We start from the raw sequence: 22,027 nt of genomic DNA, 5'->3' as shown, positions 1-22,027 counted from the left end.
GGTTTGACCAAAATAACTTCCAAATAACCCAGACCAGTAAGTGTTCAGGTATGCTCAGCCTGCATTAGCTGTAGCACAACTCAGAGTGTCATGCAACGTACATAAGCACTTGGAGATCAGCCTTCTGAAGGCAAAAATTATATATCCCTGCTAACGATTCAGTAGGAGCCAGGATTCTACCACAGACAGTAACATGACTGGAAGAGAAGGAGTGGTTGATACCCACATTCACATCTCAATGAATCTGGCAAGTCTGCTTGTCATACTGCAATGAGAAAGCACTGAATATACAGAGCTGTCCAGATCTGGACTTTAGTTTCCATAATTCACGGTCTCTTTAGCAGTTATATGCTCTATCTTTCTGAAGTAACCTTTCCTGTTAGAAAAAGTACTATTTAAAGTGTATCAATATTTTGTCTATAAACACAACCTTTCTTATTTCTCTATTATGTACAGAGTATCCCATGAGCTATGTTTCCACATTAAAGAGGCCCATACCATCATTAGAACCCTCACACTAGTGAGAAATCGAAAATATTTTTGATGTGAGCAGGGAGCTGTTATGAGCAGTGCTGAATTCTTGGTTTTCTATTGCCCCAAACAGCCCTGAAGAACTGCAAAAGTGAGTTCACAGCTGTACACATCTGACCTTCGTTGGGTAAGAAGAATTTTGGAATTACTTATTTGCCTGGTAATAGCTCTGGGAATCTCCTATTGTTTGTTTATTCCCTGAGTCTTAAACATAACTGTGTGTTCAGATTTGGTTAGTAGGTGTGAAAATTCCTTAGAGGGCGTTTTACTGGCTCAGTGAGAACATGCAGAACAGAGGCTGCCTTTGAATGCTCCGAGCCCTGTGCCAGGACTGACGGCTTGGCAACTCCAGAGCTGCTCTCACTTTCCTGCAGGCTGACAAGACAGAGGATGAAACTTTGCTCAGTGCACAGCCTCATACAGTTAAAAAATACCTGTGCCTTTGTGAGGTATAAGAGGAGGACTGTTCTCCAATTAATATAATCTTTATTGCTCAAATCCCATATTGTAACTGCAGTGCAGTGTACTGGTACATGTTTGTCTGTGACTTGTTCTTCTAAAATTTTCAAGGAAAGAGTATTCCTCTTAAATAGAAGCCACTCACCAAATCCAAAACACATTTAAAATCATTATACTGGTTTTCATTAAGGCACATTGGCTTGCCCAGATACTGTACGCTGCATTATGTGAAGTACCCTACATGCTTAGAGGGTATACTTTCCTCATAACATTTTTTATTTGTATTTTCCCCTGGTGCTGTCATTCATAAACACAGAACAGGCTCTTCACTACAGAGTTAATTCAGACCTTTCGAACTCTAGCTTAAAAGTTTTAGCTGAATGCAGATTAATAGAAATATTTGTGCAGTTAAGGTAAAGGGAGTACAGCCTTGGCTTTCAATAGAATCAGTTTATAAATCTAATTTAAGAACATTTCAAGAATATGTATTAATTTAATGAAGAAAAACAACTGTACTATTAGAGTTAGGAACACTAAAATAAAAAAAAATAATAAAATAAAATACTTTCTGGGTTTTCTTAAGTGTAGAAACCCAAAACTGTTTCATCCAAAGAGAATCAGAAACAATGAAGACCATAACAGTATGGATACTTATACTACTTAAAATATCTTAATTTACTGATTTTTAGAAACAACTGCATATTCAGAGAAACTGTACTTTGTTTTACAACATAGCATATTTTCAGTCAATAATAACTAAATTACACTATTGATAATGTTCATCATGTCATATTAGTTATGTTTGTTCCATAAATATTTCAATGAAATGGCATGGTGTGGAGAAAATATCTACAAATATCTCAGAACAGGTAGGGAGAAGAATTGAAAGGAGCTGGTAGGCGTGGGTGGTGAAAAAACAGAAGTCAAACAATGAAAGTATCAGATTTGGATGAAAATGAAGTTAACTCTCTGACTGGAACTCCAGTAATACTGCATAGAACTTTCAATGGAAATTAATTCCATTTTATTACCTTCGAATGCATATTGAAGTTTACAGACAATCTGAAAAAGTCATGCTAAAATGCCAAATAGAATTCATATGTATGTATAATTTTACTGTAGAGATAATGTGGAATAGCATAAACTGAGAGAAGAAGAGAAAAATATAAAAGTAATAATCAATGTCTTTGCGTTAACATTTTCTTGATTTTTTTCCCATTTATTCTAACATTCCAGTTCTACTTTTGCCATTTATCTAGCCCCTTTCTCTCCATTTTAAACAAACACAGAGCTGGACAGTCAGAGATTATAAACAGATCTTGAAGTCAATTAATGATCTATTTCAGTCCACAGTAAGGTATGTCATTAAATAATTTTACATCTTACAGCAGTCACTTGAATTTTAAAAACAGAAAATCCATTTCATTGCTGCTGTTATTTTTTAATTTAGCATTATTTTTTTTAACATAGTGAGAAAGATATAAATAGGAGGTATATTGCCATAATTATTATTCATCTCCCCTTTCTGCCCCCCAGCTCAATATAATTAAGGAATGGCAAAGGTCAAAGTAGTCATATTAAACTTCCTCAAACACAAGAATGACAATAATTAACTCTTACCTTTGGGAATCACTGTATTCTATTAAATTATCATCTACCACCTCAAACATAAAAGATAAAGCTTGCAAGCAGTATTGCAATTTTTGACATCCATTTTCATATGCCTTCCATGCAAAGTGAACATAAATACAAAGCCCAATATATTATAAAACAGGCCTAGAATGCAGTTCTCCAACTGATCAAAAGACTGACAATGGAGTTGGTTTGTTGTTAATTGAGACAATTAGCTGTGAGGTTTTTCAGTTTTACAGCAGAACTGGAAGAGGTCTCATTGGGAGGACAAAAATATAAAAGAATTCTGGAAAAATGAGATCAGTAGATGTTAGATTATGCCAAAAGAAATGGCAGCTTGAAAACTGTTCTTTACTATATCCAGGTGCATAGATGAAGTCACTGAAAAAGGGAAGAGGAATGAGTACAAATATTGAAGTGTTCTCCCTGAGAAAGGAGAAACTTAAAAGCAACCAATCGCAGTATGGAAGCACCTCAGACTGACAGGTAAATCAAATATGTTGAAGATTTAAGAATTAAAGCAAGAATTATCTGTCCAAAATTTTTGAATTTGCTCTAATTAGAGGTATGCAATACTACAATAATCACTACTAGAAAAACAACAGAAAAATTAGAATGGGGAAAGGAATCTATTAAATATTTTCAGAAGGTCTTTAAAACCATGGGGTTTCAAACTGTAAATACGTCAAGACCCATGAGAAGTTATAGTGCGCAACACTGTTATTCAGGTTCCGAGTAAATACATCTAAAACACCTGTTATGGCTAAAGACTGAAGATAAAGAACAAAAAATCATCTATAAAAGGGAGCAGGGGAAAAAACGAAAAAAGCTGTATGTCTGCTTTATAAGTGAAAAATCAATACAGTCAAGTGTGGCCTTATGTACTGCAATGGATATGCTTGGCTGCAAAACTGAATATTCTAATCATATAATGAATTTATGAAAAAGCAACTTTACATGTCTATACATCCTGATGCTAGGTCTGAATTACTGTGTGATCTGAAAGTCCTGTCATAATGTCTTAGACTGGTTTTCAGGTGAGCTTCTGCATTTCTCAAGTTTTACTGTACCCCTTGCTGCTGAAGGAAAGATTTGTGTCCCTAAATATGTTACGATTGCAGTTCTGTGAGCAGGAGGACTAGATTTATGAATTCAGTTTGATTCCCATGTGATATGTCTAAAGTTTAATAATGGCTGAAATCACACTGCATTCAGTACCTCTTACCTTCAGCAGAGGCATTAACAGGGACTCTTGCCCCAACCTGTTTTCAAGATTACAGGAACCTATTACCACTGAGAGAGCTTGATTTAGATAAACTTGACTGAAATGGAGCAGAGGATTCAAAAGTTCTCAGAAAGGACAGACAGACAGAACAGCTAGAGTGAAGGAATAGCATCATTTCCTCAGGAAAACACGTTATAAAAGGAGCAATAAGGCTGGAAACTAGGAATATTATGTAAGAGGAAAATGAAAAGTAATACATATCTTTTAGTATGACACTCTCATTTTCAAGGGTTGGAATGTTACCAGTGCTGTTTTACCAAAAAGGTATACAATTCTCATATGAAATGGTAACAGTTTTTGAAACCTGTCCTTATTGAAATAGCAGTATGATAAACATAGAGAGAAATTCAGAACATTAAAAATCATAATTTTATTAAGGATTCACTGCTGATAATATTGTCTGTATTTTAAAACTAAAGTGGTCACGTTTTTAGAAGCAGTAGGTATATTTAAATTATGGATATTTCAACTACACTTTAACTGTGTAATGTGAACAGTCAATTTTTGGTTTTAAGGTGCAGTGAAATATTATAGTTAATTCAGCCATGTTATAGCTAAAAACTGGCTGTGGCGTTAATAAAAAGATTTAATTTTGTATTAAAGATTTCTCAAAGTGAAATTATTTCACCTTGAGACACTGCTATTTCAAAAGGCATCTTTCAAGAACTGCCCTTGCTGGGTATGAACATACCACCAGGTAAGACCAGCCAAAATAATGTAACAAAGTTCGACAATAAATGCAATTAAAATTTCTTGTATGGTGTTCACTGTCAGACTAATTTAAACTTTAATAAATATTAAGAACACACCAAGGAAGCTGTAGCATTCTTATCTACTGGACTACGTTAACTAAAGCAGTAACATGAACCACTTTAGGAGATTTCTTTGAGAGTTTTCCTCGATATATTCATTACTCATAAATGCTACCGTTCTTTCTTTCTATTTCTCCTCTGGTTGATTAAAATGACATGGAGTTTAGATGCAATGGTTCCAAGAACAATGTGAAAGATGCATGACTGGGAAAAAATGCAGTCAAGTGTCTTCTGGAAAGCACTCACAATACAGATACACCTGTGCACGCTGCATATATGTGGAGATAATTAGTTACTTCAGAGCTGTGCTGAAAGCCTGTATTAACCCATATCTCCTTGTATCTCATCCATGAGATTTTAGATATCAAAAAAAGCATGGTTTTCTTCAAGCACTTGACTTTATACAAGCATTTGCAAGTTGTACTTGTTCTTACCTGTAGCAGGGCTGCAAACAAATATACTGCTATAAAGATAGGGGTCAAGGAAGTATGTCCGCTCTTCATTAAGTGGATAGTGTACAAGAAAATCAGGTGTCCAGGAATCACCAAAAGAAGCAGAACTTGGGCTGATTTGTTATTTACCTCTACAATAAAAAAACAAACAAACAAACAAACAAACAAACAAAACCAACTTGGTTAAGGTCTTCAATTACTATAGCAGATTTTTATTCTTTTTAATATAAAAAGAAAATGGTTTTGGAATTCCACAGCATTGACTATGGAACTATGGAACAGCAGGCATTATTTTCCACTAAAAGACTCCTTGAGGAATTTCACAGTGGGGGAAAAAGACAGCTCTAGGGTCTATCAGAAAAGGTAAGCAGAGCTCTTCCAGAAGAGGGTGCGAACTGTCTGCCTTCATTCTGTGCTCACGTAATACCATCTACATTTTTGGAGCTGCAGAGACCTCCTAAATCTTTCTAGGAAAGACAATCTTTCGGACTTCAAATTCAAGACAATCTTTAAAGTTTTTTTCTAAAAATACTTTTTAGAAAAGTTTTTCACTTTTTTTTTCTGAAAAGTAATCCCCCATTTACCACTTTCAGATCTGTTCCAATTAATTTAATAAATATTAAAGTGTAATACATGGTGTTGACACATCACATTTCACCACAGTTACTACATCATTAGGAAAGTGGGAAATACAGGGGAGGAATAAGCTGTGAAGCAAGAATCTAGAAAGAAAATGGGAAATTGGAAATGGAAATCAGGGATTTGGCTTAGTAATAACGTTAGTTATAAAGCTCAGTCCTGACAGGAAATTGGTTTGTACTTCTAGGGGTAAATGACAAAAGTTAGGAGCAGGTAGACAAGCTTAGGACAGATGAAGGTTGAAATCTTTCTGAGTGGCATCCTGCCTCATCAGCCCTTATCTTCAAACCTTGCCAGGGTTACACCCTGCTCTGTGTTCCTCCCTACTCTTTGCCTCCTCCAGGAATTCCTTGAGATTCTCACAGGCAAACAGCTGCAGAGAAAGGAAACTGTGAAGCCTCTGCTGCCTTTGAACTGCACACAGCCAGTTCAGTCCATTGCCATTCCTCATTGGTGGTACAGCCTGGCACACAGGGGTAAAGAGGAGACGAGAGACAGTAGTTTTAACTGACTAATCCATACCTGTACCATAGTATGTTCTGCATGGGTAATAGCAACCCTTGGCTTCTTCTGGCAGCTCTCCAGGAATGCTGTGTAAATGGAGGTAGGTAGAAATTCTGCTAGCTTGAATAGCTACTAGATTACCACCAATACCTGAAATGCAGAAGGGAACAAATGAAAAGTTTTCAACTATTTTTTTTCCTCTAGCAGGCAATATTTTTGCAAATTTACCAAATTCCTCTATGTTTACCACAGTACCCTATGTACAAAATCAAAATGAGAAATATCTTTAGAATGTACAGACAGGCAAACATCAAGCATTAAAAAAACTTGGGCTACAGTTTGGTGTATCACTGGATATTTGGAGATCAGCTTTGAATCACTGCAAGTGCAAAAAATTCCAAACCTTCCAAAAGCTTCAATCTTATGCTTTCTCACAGATGAAACTCCCTTTTATTGCTCCTTTTTGGAAATCCCTCTTGGAACAGCAGAAGTACTGCACAGTTGTGCCCCTGCTGGATTACCTGGCAGATATAAGTTACAAAAGCAGATGCACTCAGTACCACCAGCATAAAAGCAGATTTCACACACAGAATCACAGGACTGGAAATTACTTCAAGAGTTAATATATACATTCCCCTTTGACACAGAGCAGGACTAACTAGAGTCTTCTGTCACTCATAATTCAGGTTGAAAGAACAAGATATGTGTCTGAATAGATGATTTTTAAGACAACGGTAGTGATGGAGATTCTGCTTTCTTTTTTATAAGGGGCAACACGCTCAAGTTGCACAAGAAGAGCTTTTGTTGCAATATAAGAAAGAAATTTCTTATAGTTAAAACAGTCATTCACTGGAACAACCACCCCAGGGACATGGTGGAGTCCCTTCATTGGGGGTTTTCAAGATGTGCCTGGACAGGGAGCTAGATAATCTCATCTAGGCTCCTTTCCCACAAAAGGTTGGACCAGATGACATTTCAAGGTTCCTTCCAATATGGGCTGGTTTATGTTCTATGAATTTTTACTTCGATGAATAGAAAACTAAACCAAGCTTTTATATCTACATTGTAGAATGTAGTGACAAGAAGCAACAACATAAAATCCTCTTAGTTATTATATTCAAGTTGTCTACTTGCATATCAAGTACATGCTGCTTCTTTTCCCCCCCTTCAGATGCTCTACACAGCAATGGGCTGCTCTGAGAAGAAGCAGAAATAATGCAGATTTTGACTCTGCTTCAGAAGGAGAAAGTACCTGTTTATCATAGTTGAATTAATTTGTTTATCTGATGTTTAGGGCTTTGGGTGAAGAACAGATACCTGTGGTGATCAGAAGACACTATTTCCCAAATTCTTTTGGTGACTATGGAGTGGTTAGCACAGGGATCTAATACTGAGAACTCAAAGAACTTCTGCCTCACCACTGCTTAAAGACAGTAAATGGCTGAATCTAACACAGAAGTAGATCTTTTAAGTAACAAGCTTCAGATACAAATCAGGACATGCATGTTCCCAGTCAGGAGATAGAGGGGCAAGATATGAACTACCAGAAAGTTGTGTCAGAGTTTGCAAAGAAAATTAAAATAACAGTAGCTTTTTTTTTTTTTCAGAAAAAGTAGTAAAATAAGGGAATTATCTAAACTACAAAAGAGGTTTAAACAGATTAAAACCAACCTAAGTAGGGCGCCAAATCTGTTCTTTCATCGAGAACAATTAGAGATTTCTGAGTAAAGAGAGACAAAAAAATTAAGTACCAATGCACCACATTTGGATGGGGATCAGATAATTTCTGTGACTGAATTATAAAAAAGCTGTTATATAAAACTGCTTCCTAATAGAGCTACAAAGCTGGGGATGGTGCCATATGACTGCAAAATATGAAACAGTTTCTGCTAAAAAAGAGAACATAAAGGCAATCTGGGTTATTACAAGCAGGTTAACAACTGCAATAACTGATATATTCAAAACAATATTAAAGAAATAGTAAACTATTCTTCACTATATCTCTTATAACACTACAAAATCAAATAAAAGATGGAAGTAAATAGGCCTGTTTTGAGTTTTGTAGCAATGCAACTGCAAAACACGATGGCACAAACCCCCTAGATTTTAAGTATTTCCTAGGATGTATGTAATTTCCTCTTGTGACTGATAATTATTTCCTTCAACGAATTCAGACACTCAGAGACATGACAGACGATCTGGACGTTTTTGCCCAGTCAATAACAAGGGAAACCGACTGAAATACAAGAATTAAGGAAAAGGGAAATCTGACCACTTGAAATGGTGCTTAAAAAAACTGTCTGGACAACAGGGACAAGTCTGTAAAAGAAGGTGTAAGATTGGTTGTCAATCCTTTGATGGACATCTATTAATCACAAATCTTTTCACTTTTATAACCATCGTTTAGAGAAAGTATGCCCCAAGCCCTATTGCTCACGTAGCTAACAGGAAATTACTGAAAAGCCTTAAATGTGATTCTAAAACAAACTGGCCAGCCATGGAACACCAGAAAAAAGCAGTGATATCTGCTCTGCAAAGGAAGCTGACATGCCAACCAAAACATCCAGTGTGGAGTGTGATTTCCAGAATAACCAATTACAGCTAAGTTGAACATATACAATGTATTTTAGCTAAATGAAAATGCAATATTTGTATGTTAAACAAAATTATTTTAAATTGCATTTGTCTGAGTCTCAATAATTTAGCATTAGTGGTATCATTTTAACTCATAAAAGACAGGCAGGTGTAGTGAAGTGTAAGTTCTTTTAGAATCCATGCATCCACTCTCAACCAGCTGACAATGTACTGTGATGGGCAGCAGCAGTGACACTGTCTTTTAGTTCTGCCTATTCACTACCAATTCTCCTAATTATTTTTAAACCTTTGGGCCAAATTTAGCCACGTCTGACACAAGGATAGAGATGCTAACTACCTCCAAGTATGGTTAAAGAAGCTACCAAAAAAGAAAACAGTGGCTAGGTACATAAAGGGAAAGATTCAAACCCATGCCCTCAGTGAGACAAAGGCAGTAATATGAGTTGTACAGTTAAGGGCATAAGTGTGCCAGCTGGCCAGTCAGCACCTAGCTTGGAGCTAGGCATGATGCCTCCTGCTCAGCCAGTAGCTCAGCGACACAGAAAAGGCATGATGATGCTGTGGAAAGCAGAGGGAAAATGGAGAGAATAAAGCTGTGCTTGCATTGAATGAATCACTTTGGTATGTACAGAGAGACTCAGTTTGTTTGGTAACAGCAGCTACTGTGCATGTGAAGTTACCATCTCAGCTATACCAGATTAATCAGATCCCTGCAAGAAACAGAACACAGATAAAACCGTGTAGGTTGACAAGATGTCAATACACAAAACTGATAACTTCTCAACATCTTCTGAATGCATAAAATGGTCACGTGCTCAGTAGCTGCTCATATTATTAAAATCTCTGTAGACATATATGAGGACTGTTTCCACGAACACTAATTAATCCAGAAATTTGTTCTCCTATTGCAGTCATCATAATAAATACTAAATTTGCAAAGACACAACTTCATTAGCTTCTTTTCACTCTTGTAAGAACTATAACACGGGAAAACAATTTATTTCAAAAGTAAAATCCAGCAACTGTTACTTCATTCCTCTCAGAACAGCAAATGTGTTTAACTTCAATATGAAAGTGCTACTTTGTCAATAAGTAGAAGAGTCGCTGTCTGCTAAAGTGCGAAGAATGTCACGCTGACTTACAACCTTAAAAGAAAATTGAAAACCTCATCATTTTATCAAGGCAGTTAAGGGCTAAGCAGGAATGTTTCTTCTGAAAATTGTTATCACAGCTCTTTTGTCTAACAAGCACAAAAACCATACTCAAAGCAGAGCCAAAACCATGTCACGTATTTGCAAACAGGCCTACGGGGGTGATTCTATTAATCATCATCTGGAAAAAGGACTTTTTTCTAATAATAGAAGTAACTAGGCTATTTGGAAAACCACATTAAAAGTACTTTACATCAATGCATCTTAAAAAATACTTCAAAGCAAATCCATACCTCATAACCCTCAGTACAGGTAAAAACAACCCAGAAGTTAAGGGAAGCTGGAGGGGTGTTGATGACACAGATAAGTCTGAGATCATTCACTGCTCCCAGTAACACACTGAGCTGTTTTTTACCTCAGAAATTATACTGTATGTTCTGATAAACACTTTTCCAGGGAATACTTGGAGGAGTAATCGATAAACCAGAGGGTTGTACTGCCATTCAGAAAGAACTGGAGAGGCTCGTGAGTTGGGTCAAGAAAAATCTCATTAAATTCAACAAAAGGAAATGCAAAGTGCTCCATCTGGGTAGGAATAACCCCATGCACCAGTTCAGGCTGGAAAGCAGGTCTGCAGAGAAGGATGTGGGGGTACTGAAGAACAAGAAGTTGATCATGACACAGCAATCCACCTTCATGGCAAAGGTCAACAGCATCCTGGGCTGCATTAGGAAAAGCATCTCCAGCATGCCAAAAGAGGTAATGCTTGCCCTGTACTCTGCACTGGTGAGGCCACAACTGCAGTACCATGCCCATTTCTGAGCTGCCCAGTACAAGAAATGGACTGACTGGAGTGAGTCCAACACAGGCTCACAGGAACTGAAGCCTCTTATATATGAGGAGAGGTAGAGACCTGTGACTGTTCAGCTTGCAGAAGGCTCATCAGGAAGACCTTATGAATGTGTATAGATACTTGAGATGAGGGATGAAGGCAAGGGAGCCAGACTCTTCTTGCTAGTACCCACTGACAGGACAAAAAGCAATAAAAAAATCTGAAACACAGAATATTCCATCTGCACACAAAAACCCCTTTTTCGTTTTTTTATGATGAAGGTGGTCAAACTCTGGAACAGGCTGCCCAGAGGGATTGTGGAGTCTCATCTACGGGGATATTCAAAACTCTACTGGATATTCAAAACTCAACCTGCTCTATTGGACCCTGCTCAAGCAGAGCATTGGACTAGATCTCAAAAGTTCTCCAACATAAATACTTCTGTGATTTTAGAAAGAAGTAAATAAATCCAGGTCTTCCTCCCAATTGTGTTTCAGCAAACATACTCAGCTTTAATGACCAGTGCCATAAATATTCACAAGACTATAAACAGTTGCATGATAGGGCACACAAATAATTGTGTAAGAACAGACAAACCAAATCATTAAGACTAAAGATTTCTAGAACTCCAGTTCTGTGGAGAGAGATTAAGCAGTAACAGAATACCATGTTGTTCCCAAGCACCTAAAACGCAGCCTCTGCAATGGGACTAAAATCAATTAATATCTACATAAGGAGAGAGTCAGGTCAACATAATCCCCAAATTAATTTTTCTTGTAAATCTATCAAGAGAAGGAAGGCAAGAAGATTTTCACTTTTGCACACTCCTGAACACAATCCATAGTTCAAGACAGTCAGTTTTGCCAATTAGTCTTTTTTGAAGTTCATCATTAGCATCATAAAAATGAAACAAAAAGGAAGCAAAAGAATCTCAGTTACAATGGTGACCATAACTCTAAATTTTTGAATAATCATATCAACTTTCAGAAAATACAAGATGAGTTTTTGCCCTGACTCTAGCATTAACTTCAAAAAATCATGTTTTATGCAAGTGAAATACTTAGATTAGAAATCTACCTTAAATAGCTACGTATTTATGTTGTTTTTTCACCCGTATTTCTTCTATCTTCCATTTTACTTTGTAGCATTTCTTTTAATACTTGAAAATGTTGGGGGGAACATAGATGGAAAATATTAACTTTTCCTATATGGGTGTTTATTAAGATAAGTCTTTAAGACGACATTATATAGGTAAAGTATTACATTTTATGATTGATTGACTCATAAATCAGTTATTTCCTATCCCTAATAAAAAAATTGTTCTTTGACAGTCAAAAAATGAAAATATAACTGGATATAACTGTTGTGAAAACTAATGATTACTGAGATCTTCTAAAAAATTTACAAGTAAGACTTCCAAGAAAGAGTACACGTCTATAATAGTATCGAATATACAGGTTTACACATGCAGGTTAGGAACTAAAAAGTAGTGAAACTATCACCCAATAATGTGTCAGAAGTAAATGTCAAAAATCAAAGCCCTCCTCCTTATTCATGCCAAAATAAAGACTGAATAGTTCTCGTAAAGCATAGGTGCCTTCTGAGACTAACACATTTTTTCTAATTCAGGATGCAGAAAAACTATTTTGCTGCTCAGCCAAATTGCTCTACTGCCATACAGGTACATTGATGTTTTCCCTTGTAATTTACAGAGTAAATTAAAGTAACTCAAAGTAAACTCAAAGTACAACTACCCTAAAAGAGATTAAAATGCATAGCTATTAAAAAATGCATTTTATTTCTTGAGGAGGAATGGTCTCTGGGTACATTCTTTCCCTATTCTCCAAAACAATTTACAGCAAAATCTCTCCAAAATACCTGAAAGCCTGTCATTCAATTTACCCTTACATAAGCTTAATTTTCATCTCCTAGACAACTGATACTCATTAAGTTTTGTGTTAAATTTTCTCATATATTTTTCTCATATTCTTTGATCTACATTTCTTTCCTCCAGATAGCAAATAATTTTAAAATACATACACTCAAAGAGCAAGAAATACTAAAATTGGTTTGTGTTACCCTTAGAGTATTGCTCTGAACCACCTGCAAAGGCAAGTTTCTTGATATAAAGTATTTCCAATTTTCAAGTGGCCATAATTTTTCAGAATTAATTTGCAGAACCTCCATTCTTCAAGATGCATAAAAATAGGGTGAAGTCTACTGATATGTTGGTTATTACACAGTTACTCATGAAATGCAAATACTGAGAAGATATCTCACAATGTTTTGTCTAAGCACACAATGAAAATTCAGAGGAAAGTGGCTCTATCCGGTAACTGCACTTAGTTCATTTCTGTTGCATATTCAGAAGCATATAATTTTTTAAGGTATTACCTTTCTTCTGTGCCAAAGGAACTCAGTTTCTTGCAAATTGCAATTCCTGAGTCAAATTCAACACACTGTGATGCTGTAGGAGGATTTGCAAGTTTTAACCACCTCATCCATTAGAAAACATAATGATCAACTGGAGTATCTAGGCTGAAGCTCAGTCACTCTTGGGCTTAGCTATTTTGTTCAGAACTTCAGTACGTCAAACAGACATCTAAGTATCAAGTAGTTTGTAAGTGCCACAGTGGCTAAAACAATAAAGTGATCTATTTATTTTTAATAAGCAGAGATACAATTTAACCCAGCCAACCACAGAATAAAAAAATAATTATTCATCTCGATAAATGCGTTTGAAAGTGGGAAAATGGAAAAGCGGTTGTGAAATACTTCAGGCCACCAGCAGTAAAATGGACTATAAATGCCTGCCTGCTGAAAAAGTGTGTTAATATTTTGGGAAAATATTTGTAGTTATTGTTAATAGGGAACCTCTGAGGTTGCTCAAATTCCAGACCAATATTTCTTAAACTGAAAGATTTAATGGCTCCACACTGTAACACATGATGAAAGTAACTTGTCTCACATCTAAGAATACACAAACCATCTAGACAGGACCTGGCCAAAGGCTGCTTAATGGTGCACACAGCAAGCCTAACAACTGATAACTCCGTAGTAGGTACTATTCAGGTTTTTGAGATATGGAAGCTGGCACTGAAATAAACAGTGACACCTCGAAATCCTGGATAAATTTACACTGTCATCACATTTTGGCTGGACACAATCTCAGTACGATACAATGTTTCTTTCCGGTTTCCCTGTTGGTTTTTTGGCTTTTTTTTCAGGTTCTCTATGCCATAGGAGTTAACAAACATTAGAAGAAAAAAGGAAAAAAACAGGCATCTATAAGCATTTTGAGGGGAAAACCCTCAGCTCCTGTCACTACTCAGGCTTACAATGACAATTCTAAGGCCAGAAAAGCACCCTTAAAGAAAACTTTCTGCAACAGTAATATTTAAAAAGCCATCTGTTAAGTGACTTAACACACCTTTTATGTCAGTAAATGAGTGTCAATAGACATGCTTTTTTGACTGAAAGACTTCCTAAACCCCAGTTTACTACACTGTACTGACCAGCAATATCAAAAGGTGTCAGTAAAATTACGACACCTAACAACAACCTAACAACAACAAAAAAATCACCTACCTACAACTTCCTTTTCCAGGAGATGTACCATAAACCAGATCCATTCTGCATCCTCTACACAGAACATATTTTCTCTATATTTTCCAATAGAAATGCCTCTATCCTTAGAATTCTGAGTCAATCATGTCTCCTGGAAAGATTCTTTGTTTCCCTGCCTGCCCCAGCTTTCCCTCTCATCCATATGCCTAATTCTTCAAAGATCTTTTGACCTATCACCTCAACATCCAGGGCTATACAGCTTTTGGCTAGTTCTTTTCCTATAAAGACAGTTCAAAAGAATGTATGTGCGTTGCCTTAATTCTGTCGATAAATTTATGAAAGAAAATATATGAAAGAAAACAAGAAATAAAGCAGTATATTTACTCTTTCCTCTAGAGGCATGTTAATAGTAAGTTGTCATTCTTAGCAATTAAAATTATTTACTTAAGTCCAGTCATTAGCTAAAAATGACAAAAAGGTAAAATGTAAACAGACAGGCAATCCAATAGGATGCCTAATTCCACTGACAAGAGCAGTCCATAATTGCTGCAGGGTAAAAGACCATCATTACTGCAACATTTGGAAAGTACACGAGGCCTCGAGAAAGGCATGTGTCCACCAGACCTGTATCCACTGTAGGTAACAAGTCTAGAATAAGGGAACCTATAGAGAAAATCCAGAATTATTTTGGTACTGTACTGGAGTAGAAAAAGAAGCCCATGTGGAAAGAGTTGTTGGCTTTTGTTATCAAGGTATGTCATCAGGGAAAGCAGGACCATTGGTAAGAGTACTGGCTTGGGTAGACCTGCCTAAAAAGAAAAACCAATCATCTTAGGAGGTAAATGCAGGGCGTTACTGAAAAAGGACTACTGTAAGAAAAGTAACAGATGTAAAGCAGAAAAATGTCTGCCTTGCCTTTCAGGTACCTGGAAATCAAAATGGAAACATACTAAAGTTAGGTGCAAGTACTTGCAATTTTGATTTAATACAAAGGCAAGGCATAGGCAAGGAAACATAAAGGCTGAAGTGTAAGCAAGGAACAAGAGTGGCAACACAGAAATGTTTCATGTTAAAAGCAAGAAGAAAGAAAATAAAGGACCTTAATGAGAAAGAAGAGCAAGCAACATGCTCTACTGAAGACTGAAATACTCAGTCCACTGCCTTCACAAAAATGATAATACCCGATCACAAACTGATATGTACTAGGGCCTGGGGGTAAGTTAAATTTAGTCCTTAGAGAGCTATATGAACAATTCATGAATTATTAGTGATCATTTTTGCAAATTCATTATCTCGGAGGTTAGAGAATACCTGAGGGCTGTAATGGAGAAAACAGAAAATATATCTTTAAAGGGGATCAAAAAGGATGATACAGAGACCCTGTATATCAGTGAAATTTATGTTCCTACATGAGAACTAGAACAAATTATTAAAAAGACAATTTAGAAGCATCTAGAAGATATGAAAGCTGTAAAACATGAGCTAACATGAATCTGCCAAGAACAGACTTCTGTCAAAACAATACGATTTCTCCCACTAACTGAACAGCTTGCCTAATGGTTGCAGCAATAGATATATTAACTGTCAGCCACAGTAAAGCTTATCAAAATGTTTAGGTGCTATCCAACATTACATTTCCATTAATAATGTCTGGAAAATTAATTATATCAGGCCAATGTGGTTCAAAACTAAAATTCAGTGACCCTATTAACATCTTGTTATCGAGGTGGAAAACAAGTGGCCATAATTCCTTTAATTCATAGCTTAGAAAACAGAATAGAACATGCACTAATGGAATTTGCAAGGGCCAGCTTATGTCAAAACAGTAGCATCTTGGTAACAGGCAAAATGGTTTTAAAATGAACACTACATAAAAGTGCAAACTAACATAAGAAATCAAATGAAGAACTACAAAAAGGGGAAAGAACAGCTAGGCAGCAATAGAGTGGGAACAGATCTGGTGTTTATAATTATTGTAAACTAAATAGGTATCAACCCTGTCCTACTGTAGTAGGAAAGAAAAGCATTTTCAAACTGCATCAGGATAAGATATCAACTGTTCTCATAAAATTTGCCTTGTTCTTATTGTGAGAAGATAGAACACTTAATTCAAGGACCAAATTTTCACAAATGCATTCTTACACACCTGCAAAGTACCTGCCAAGCATTGGAAACAACACACATTTTTCTTGAAAAGTTTATTTACTTGCCTGTAGCATCCTTGTTAGTTCTTATATCTATATACATTGCATACCAACGGTAAATTACCCTTTTGAAAATTTGTCCTTGGATATTCAGAAGAAAATCCCTTGAGATAAAATTTTATATACATATTCCACAGCCATAACTGCTTCAATATAATATTTGATAATTTAATATTTGAATATGTTACTTTAATATTTCCACTTTCAGTTTCTTAAGGCCTATTTTAGATTTCTACTTCTCACATTCTCTATCATGTTTTAATGGTTGTAGTAAAAATAGGAAGCACTTCTCAGGTGTTCAAATACACAGCTGTTGACATCAAAATCAAAACTTGAAATTAATATACCAGATATTAATTAGTACGAGAGAAATTTACTGTAACAGATGTTTCTCAAACCAAGGTATATCAATTGATGTATAGTAGCAAATAATGTTGTCAGAGTCTTACCATTAATTACTGGGGTATAAACAACAATTCCAACTAAGTTAGGATCAGATACAGTTGTGTCCAGAATAAGGCCACCAATACTGAAAAACAAAGTACAATATTTAGAATAAGGCAAGCAGGACCATTAATTAGTATTTAAAACCTTTTCAGAGCAATCTGTCTTAGAACATCATCAAGACACAATTTTCATCTCAATTCACCCTTCCCCTGCACCATTACCTCATTCTGAGCCACAGGGTACCACCACTGTAGTTAGTTAGTTATTAAAATTGACTTCTCATATAACAAAGATCACAGAATATCAGCCACTCTACTTTTCAGATTCATAACTGTCATTGGATTAAATAATCTGTCAGATCAGCGCACAGTCTTGACTGGAAGCTGCAGGAGATGAGTAGCTCACCATTTCCCTCATTTGATAGGGCACATTTGTCAATCATGGATACAGTAACCCATCACTAGTCCCTGGCTACTGCTGGCTCCCCCAGTCATTCCCACCTGTGGCTTAACTTTGTAACTTCCTCATTTTGGGAAGATTAAAGTTTTATTATACTCTAAATTCTGGAGGCTCCTTAAATGTTTCTTCTAAGTACAAACAGGTGTTAAGTAAGATATACAGAGATGCAGGATGACTATTAAGATGCTTCTATGAAGCAAGACAAATAGACTTACCTGCTTATAATCATGGCAGTTATAACAGGCTCCCATCCTGAATGGAGGACAGTTCTGGTAGCTGGGTGTTTGGCAGCTATGACAATCCCCATCGGAGTCAGAACCAAAAAAAAGGCACCAACCAAAGGAGATACATAGGAATATGTCTCTAAAATAATAATAAAGGAAAAAAAGCAAACCTGTTTTAGTTTCAAGACATTCCCATACATTTTTCCTAAATTAGAACTCTAAAATAAATTATAATCCATATCATACAATTGAGGAATTTTAATAGTCTTCATCACTACTGCACCTAAAGTGTCAACTACTGCACTGAACAATGTGTTTAACATCTGCCGTCTGTGATCGTTGTCTCCCACCTTCTCAAGGACAGAACTATCTGTACAAAGAAGAAATTCTGAAGAGAATTTTTGTATGTGCTTTATGGTAGAAGTGTAATAAGTCTGTGGAATATAAAACATTGCCTTGTAACTCATTAAAAAAAAGAGAAACTGAATATACTGAAAATGCATTTTGTTTATACACAGATTCATAGCATATGGACACCCCCTTCTTTCCAATGCACAGATAATAGGTTTTATACCCAAGTCCTTTAAATTGAGTTGGACATAAAACGGATTATAAAACCTACTCCATTGCCGTAATACTGTTGTGTTTTCTTGAAAAGAACAAAAACCACCGGTGGCTCTCAATAGTGAGGGATCTCTTAAGGACAGGGCACAGACAGAGCTTAAAATATTTTTTTAAAAAACCTTCTGCTGTGATAACATACTAGCACCTTATTGGGATTCTCTGTTATAACACACAAGAGGGAACAATAAATAAATAAACTGGCCACCAATCCTCCCCATGCTGTTGAACAAGGGTAAAAGACTATAATAAGGTTTCTGTTTACAAGTTTTAAACTAGTCAACTGAAATTCATCCTGCCCAAGTTTTTTAAGGCAAAAATGATGAAAAAAATTAAGGCAAGGCAGTTGGTCCCTACCAGGACTTCAAATTCTACTGTATGTCTATTTAGCTGAATTAAAAACAGAACTATAAAAACAATTAATAATTTAGAATTATCTTACAGAATCTGTCACAAGTGAGCTATGGGAGACTCCACTTGCAGAACACCTTACTATAGCAGTCTAAAAAGATTAACCTTGAAAAGCATCTTTTTAAGGAAGGGTAGTTGTCTTTCTCTTCATATTTAATTCACAGAAGTAGCAAATATATTTTACAATACCTGGAGAATGGGAAGAGGAAATAAATGATCTCTCTTTTAGGGCTCCCTTTACTCCATTTTTGACAGATTTATAGCATGTAGCTTACATGGTAAAAGGAATCTCACTCAACCTGTCTCTGCCATAGAATTTGTACTATCCCACAGGAGAAGATAAACACCTAAAAGCACCCAGCTCTTCAGTGAACTTCTGACTGTGACGTTAAACTAAAAAAGGAAGGAGGGAAGAGGAAAAATCAAGGTTCTGATCTTCGTTTACTTTAAGCCCTCATTCCTTTAGTAAACAGTGATATAAATTAATGTTCTAGTTCAGAGAACTCAGATGTTTAATGTTTTAATCCTTGTACAGGGTATATACTGTGACATATTGTTCAGTGCAGTGCCACTGAAAATAATGCAGCCTCTGGTACAAATTAGAGGTAAGATGGAAATATGCTACTTCAAACCAACTGATAGGAACCTGAAAATAATAATGTGAATCACACAACTTGTCTTCTCAACCCGGATCCGACATGCACAAGAAACAAATGCATATATTTAAACTACATTCCGGGGAAAAAAAGGAAAGCTTTAAATGAAGTCTTCAGGTCATTACTGACAAGTGACAGTCAACAGGGACCTACAAATTTAATATACTGGGTGTTCCTATTCCAGTTCCTACTCCTCGTCTTCTGTTGCAGGAAAGGTGCCAGGGCACAGTGACGGTCCTGGGGAGCCCTCTAGTGCTTTCCACCAGCTATTTAACAACCATTCACAGACACGGCTCCGGTTTAGGGAGCTGCTAAGAACTGCTAACCTTCTACTATTTAGTCCCTGTGTTTGATAGCTTTGTCATTATTTTTAAAGCACTCCGATGAACCTTTAAGAAATTACATACATGATAGTGACCAAACAAGATGTTTCATTAAGGCCTAGCATAGGTAAAAATGCTACAGTCCTTTCCCCTGCCTCTCCTGGGTACGTCACAAAGCATTGCATCAAAACTAAGTCTGTACATGTCTGTGCATAAAACTTGTACACAAATCATTTCCCTCCTTCTAGTCCCATGAAGAGAGCAGCCATAAACTTAAACATTTGTTTCAGACCATTCGAGTAGTTAGGCTAACAAATCATAGGGGACAATAGTTAATTCTGAACACAGATCAGAAGTGAATCCCACCAGCTTCGTTACTCGCCTATAAACTGTGGGTTTCCTTATAACATTCCCATTGGGCTTCTTATTCAAGCATTGAGAAAGCAGGGAAACTACAGAAAGAATATACACATATCTGCACTGGAGGAGACCAAAGTTCTCATCTAGTCTAGTATCCTTTGTCTGACTATGGTCAACAGTTCAGGTTACAGAGAGAAGAAAAGAAAGATGACAGGTTTTGAGTGCTGCTTCTTTCAGTGTGCCCTGCCAGCTCCTGCTGCTCTTTGCATCAGGGATTTCATCATTCAAGTTTCTGTCTGCATCTGTCCTCTCTGATTAATTTATCTAAAGAGTTTTCTAAAATCACTTTGGTCCTCTTAAGACAGCACAGCAGTAAGTTTCACATCCCACTCCTGTATTATGTAAAAAAAAATTCTTTCTTTAACCTGTTGCTTAATCATTTTCTGAATGCCTCTTCCCTGCCACTCACAACTTTATAAACTCTTTATAAACCTCTCCTGGGCAGAAGTTACTCCATACTTTTAGTCCCTGTAACTATTTCATAGTTCAAATACACACATCTTGGAAACAACATATTTCCAAGGGCTTTGTGGCATAATCTTACTTTAGAAAGACTCTCTGTTTCCTAAAAGAAAGAAATACAAAGAAATTGAAAAAAAAATACAAAGAGCAGAAGAGGTTCTTTTAGCAGTAACTAGATAATTTCATACATCACCAAAAGAGAAGTATTTCCAGAAGACCTTATAGAAAGAAAATTAGGAATAACTGTTAGAAACACACTTGAATGCACTAATCCTTTCCCCTGCATGTGTAGGATCTGCTCTTCAACTGCAGTGGCACAGTAAAATTCGAGTGGTCATGACAGCTGTAAAAGTAGCAAAGGATCAGTTCAAACTGGCCCCACTTCTTTTTTTATTCCTCTGAGACACATTAGGCCATCTGTAAGCAGAGGTGTAAATCTCTGGAAATATGTGAAAGGAAGAAAAAAGTCCAGGTTTCTTTCCTCATCTTCTTCTTGTGGTTGAGTGTTTTTTGTTTAGGTTTTAGAGATTAAAAAGAAAAGCATGTTATAGGAGAAATTGAGATATTATCAATAATTACCTACTTCTTGAAAAAAACCCATCGTATAACTATGTAGTTACATATAATGTAACTACTATTAAAATACCAGTACATGCAACTAAGTTTTAAAGCCTTACTTACACAGGACAGCTCAAATTTTTATGAGAAAAGGCTTGAATAATAAGCACAGCTGTAAAGAATATACATGATGATATCAGCATCTCTGGTAAACTACAGACAAAACAATATTTGACCTGTAGTATACTACACTGTAATTGTCTACTGTTATGTCTTTTAAAGCACAATAAACTTTAGTTTCTATGGAATGAGTTAGTTGCAGCAATGATTTAGTTTTGAATAAGGTTCTGAACATTCTTCTCCTCCTGTAAGAAAATGTTTTTTATTTTTTTTGTTTCTTCATGGGGGAGATTAGGAAACAGGAAGAAAAAAGACTGAATTGTGAGTTACTCATTCGCATTTTCCAAGCTCACATCTCCTCTGTTACAATCCAGCATTTTATTACATAAGTTACCATCTGAGCTTGCTTCCAATAATAACTATATATTCATTTTAGCAGACGTTGTGATTATGAACCTTCGTTAGTGGTCTGCTCCTTTCCTTTAAAAAAGTAGGATTTCGACACTACAGGTCTTAGAAATCAGAGAAAAAAGTTTCAAGGGGAGTATATAAACATGCAAATAACTAGCAGAACAGAAGAACTGCAGACTGAAGTAAAAAGTCATTAATAATAATAATTAGTTTGGAACTATTTATGTGTAATTCACCTGTTCGCAGCCATTA

At 36.2% G+C, this 22,027-nt stretch overlaps 1 protein-coding gene across 1 annotated transcript in view; it reads right to left on the bottom strand.

The window, feature by feature from the left end:
- SLC41A2 (solute carrier family 41 member 2) overlaps positions 1-22,027 on the bottom strand; it is a 49,057-nt gene that overhangs the window by 6,900 nt on the left and 20,130 nt on the right. Inside the window, exons 7-10 of the mRNA XM_017804837.1 lie at positions 17,785-17,932; positions 17,113-17,192; positions 6,333-6,464; positions 5,154-5,302 (exon numbers count right to left, since the gene is read on the bottom strand). Of these exons, the coding sequence (XP_017660326.1) occupies positions 5,154-5,302; positions 6,333-6,464; positions 17,113-17,192; positions 17,785-17,932 (509 nt within the window). The remainder of the gene's footprint in view (positions 1-5,153; positions 5,303-6,332; positions 6,465-17,112; positions 17,193-17,784; positions 17,933-22,027) is intronic.

The sequence above is a fragment of the Lepidothrix coronata genome, unplaced genomic scaffold (assembly GCF_001604755.1).
Source record: "Lepidothrix coronata isolate B3197 unplaced genomic scaffold, Lepidothrix_coronata-1.0 Scaffold10, whole genome shotgun sequence".
NCBI lineage: Eukaryota > Metazoa > Chordata > Aves > Passeriformes > Pipridae > Lepidothrix > Lepidothrix coronata.
The sequence above is the reverse complement of the archived record's forward strand: the minus strand, read 5'-3'. Positions and strand labels throughout refer to the sequence as shown.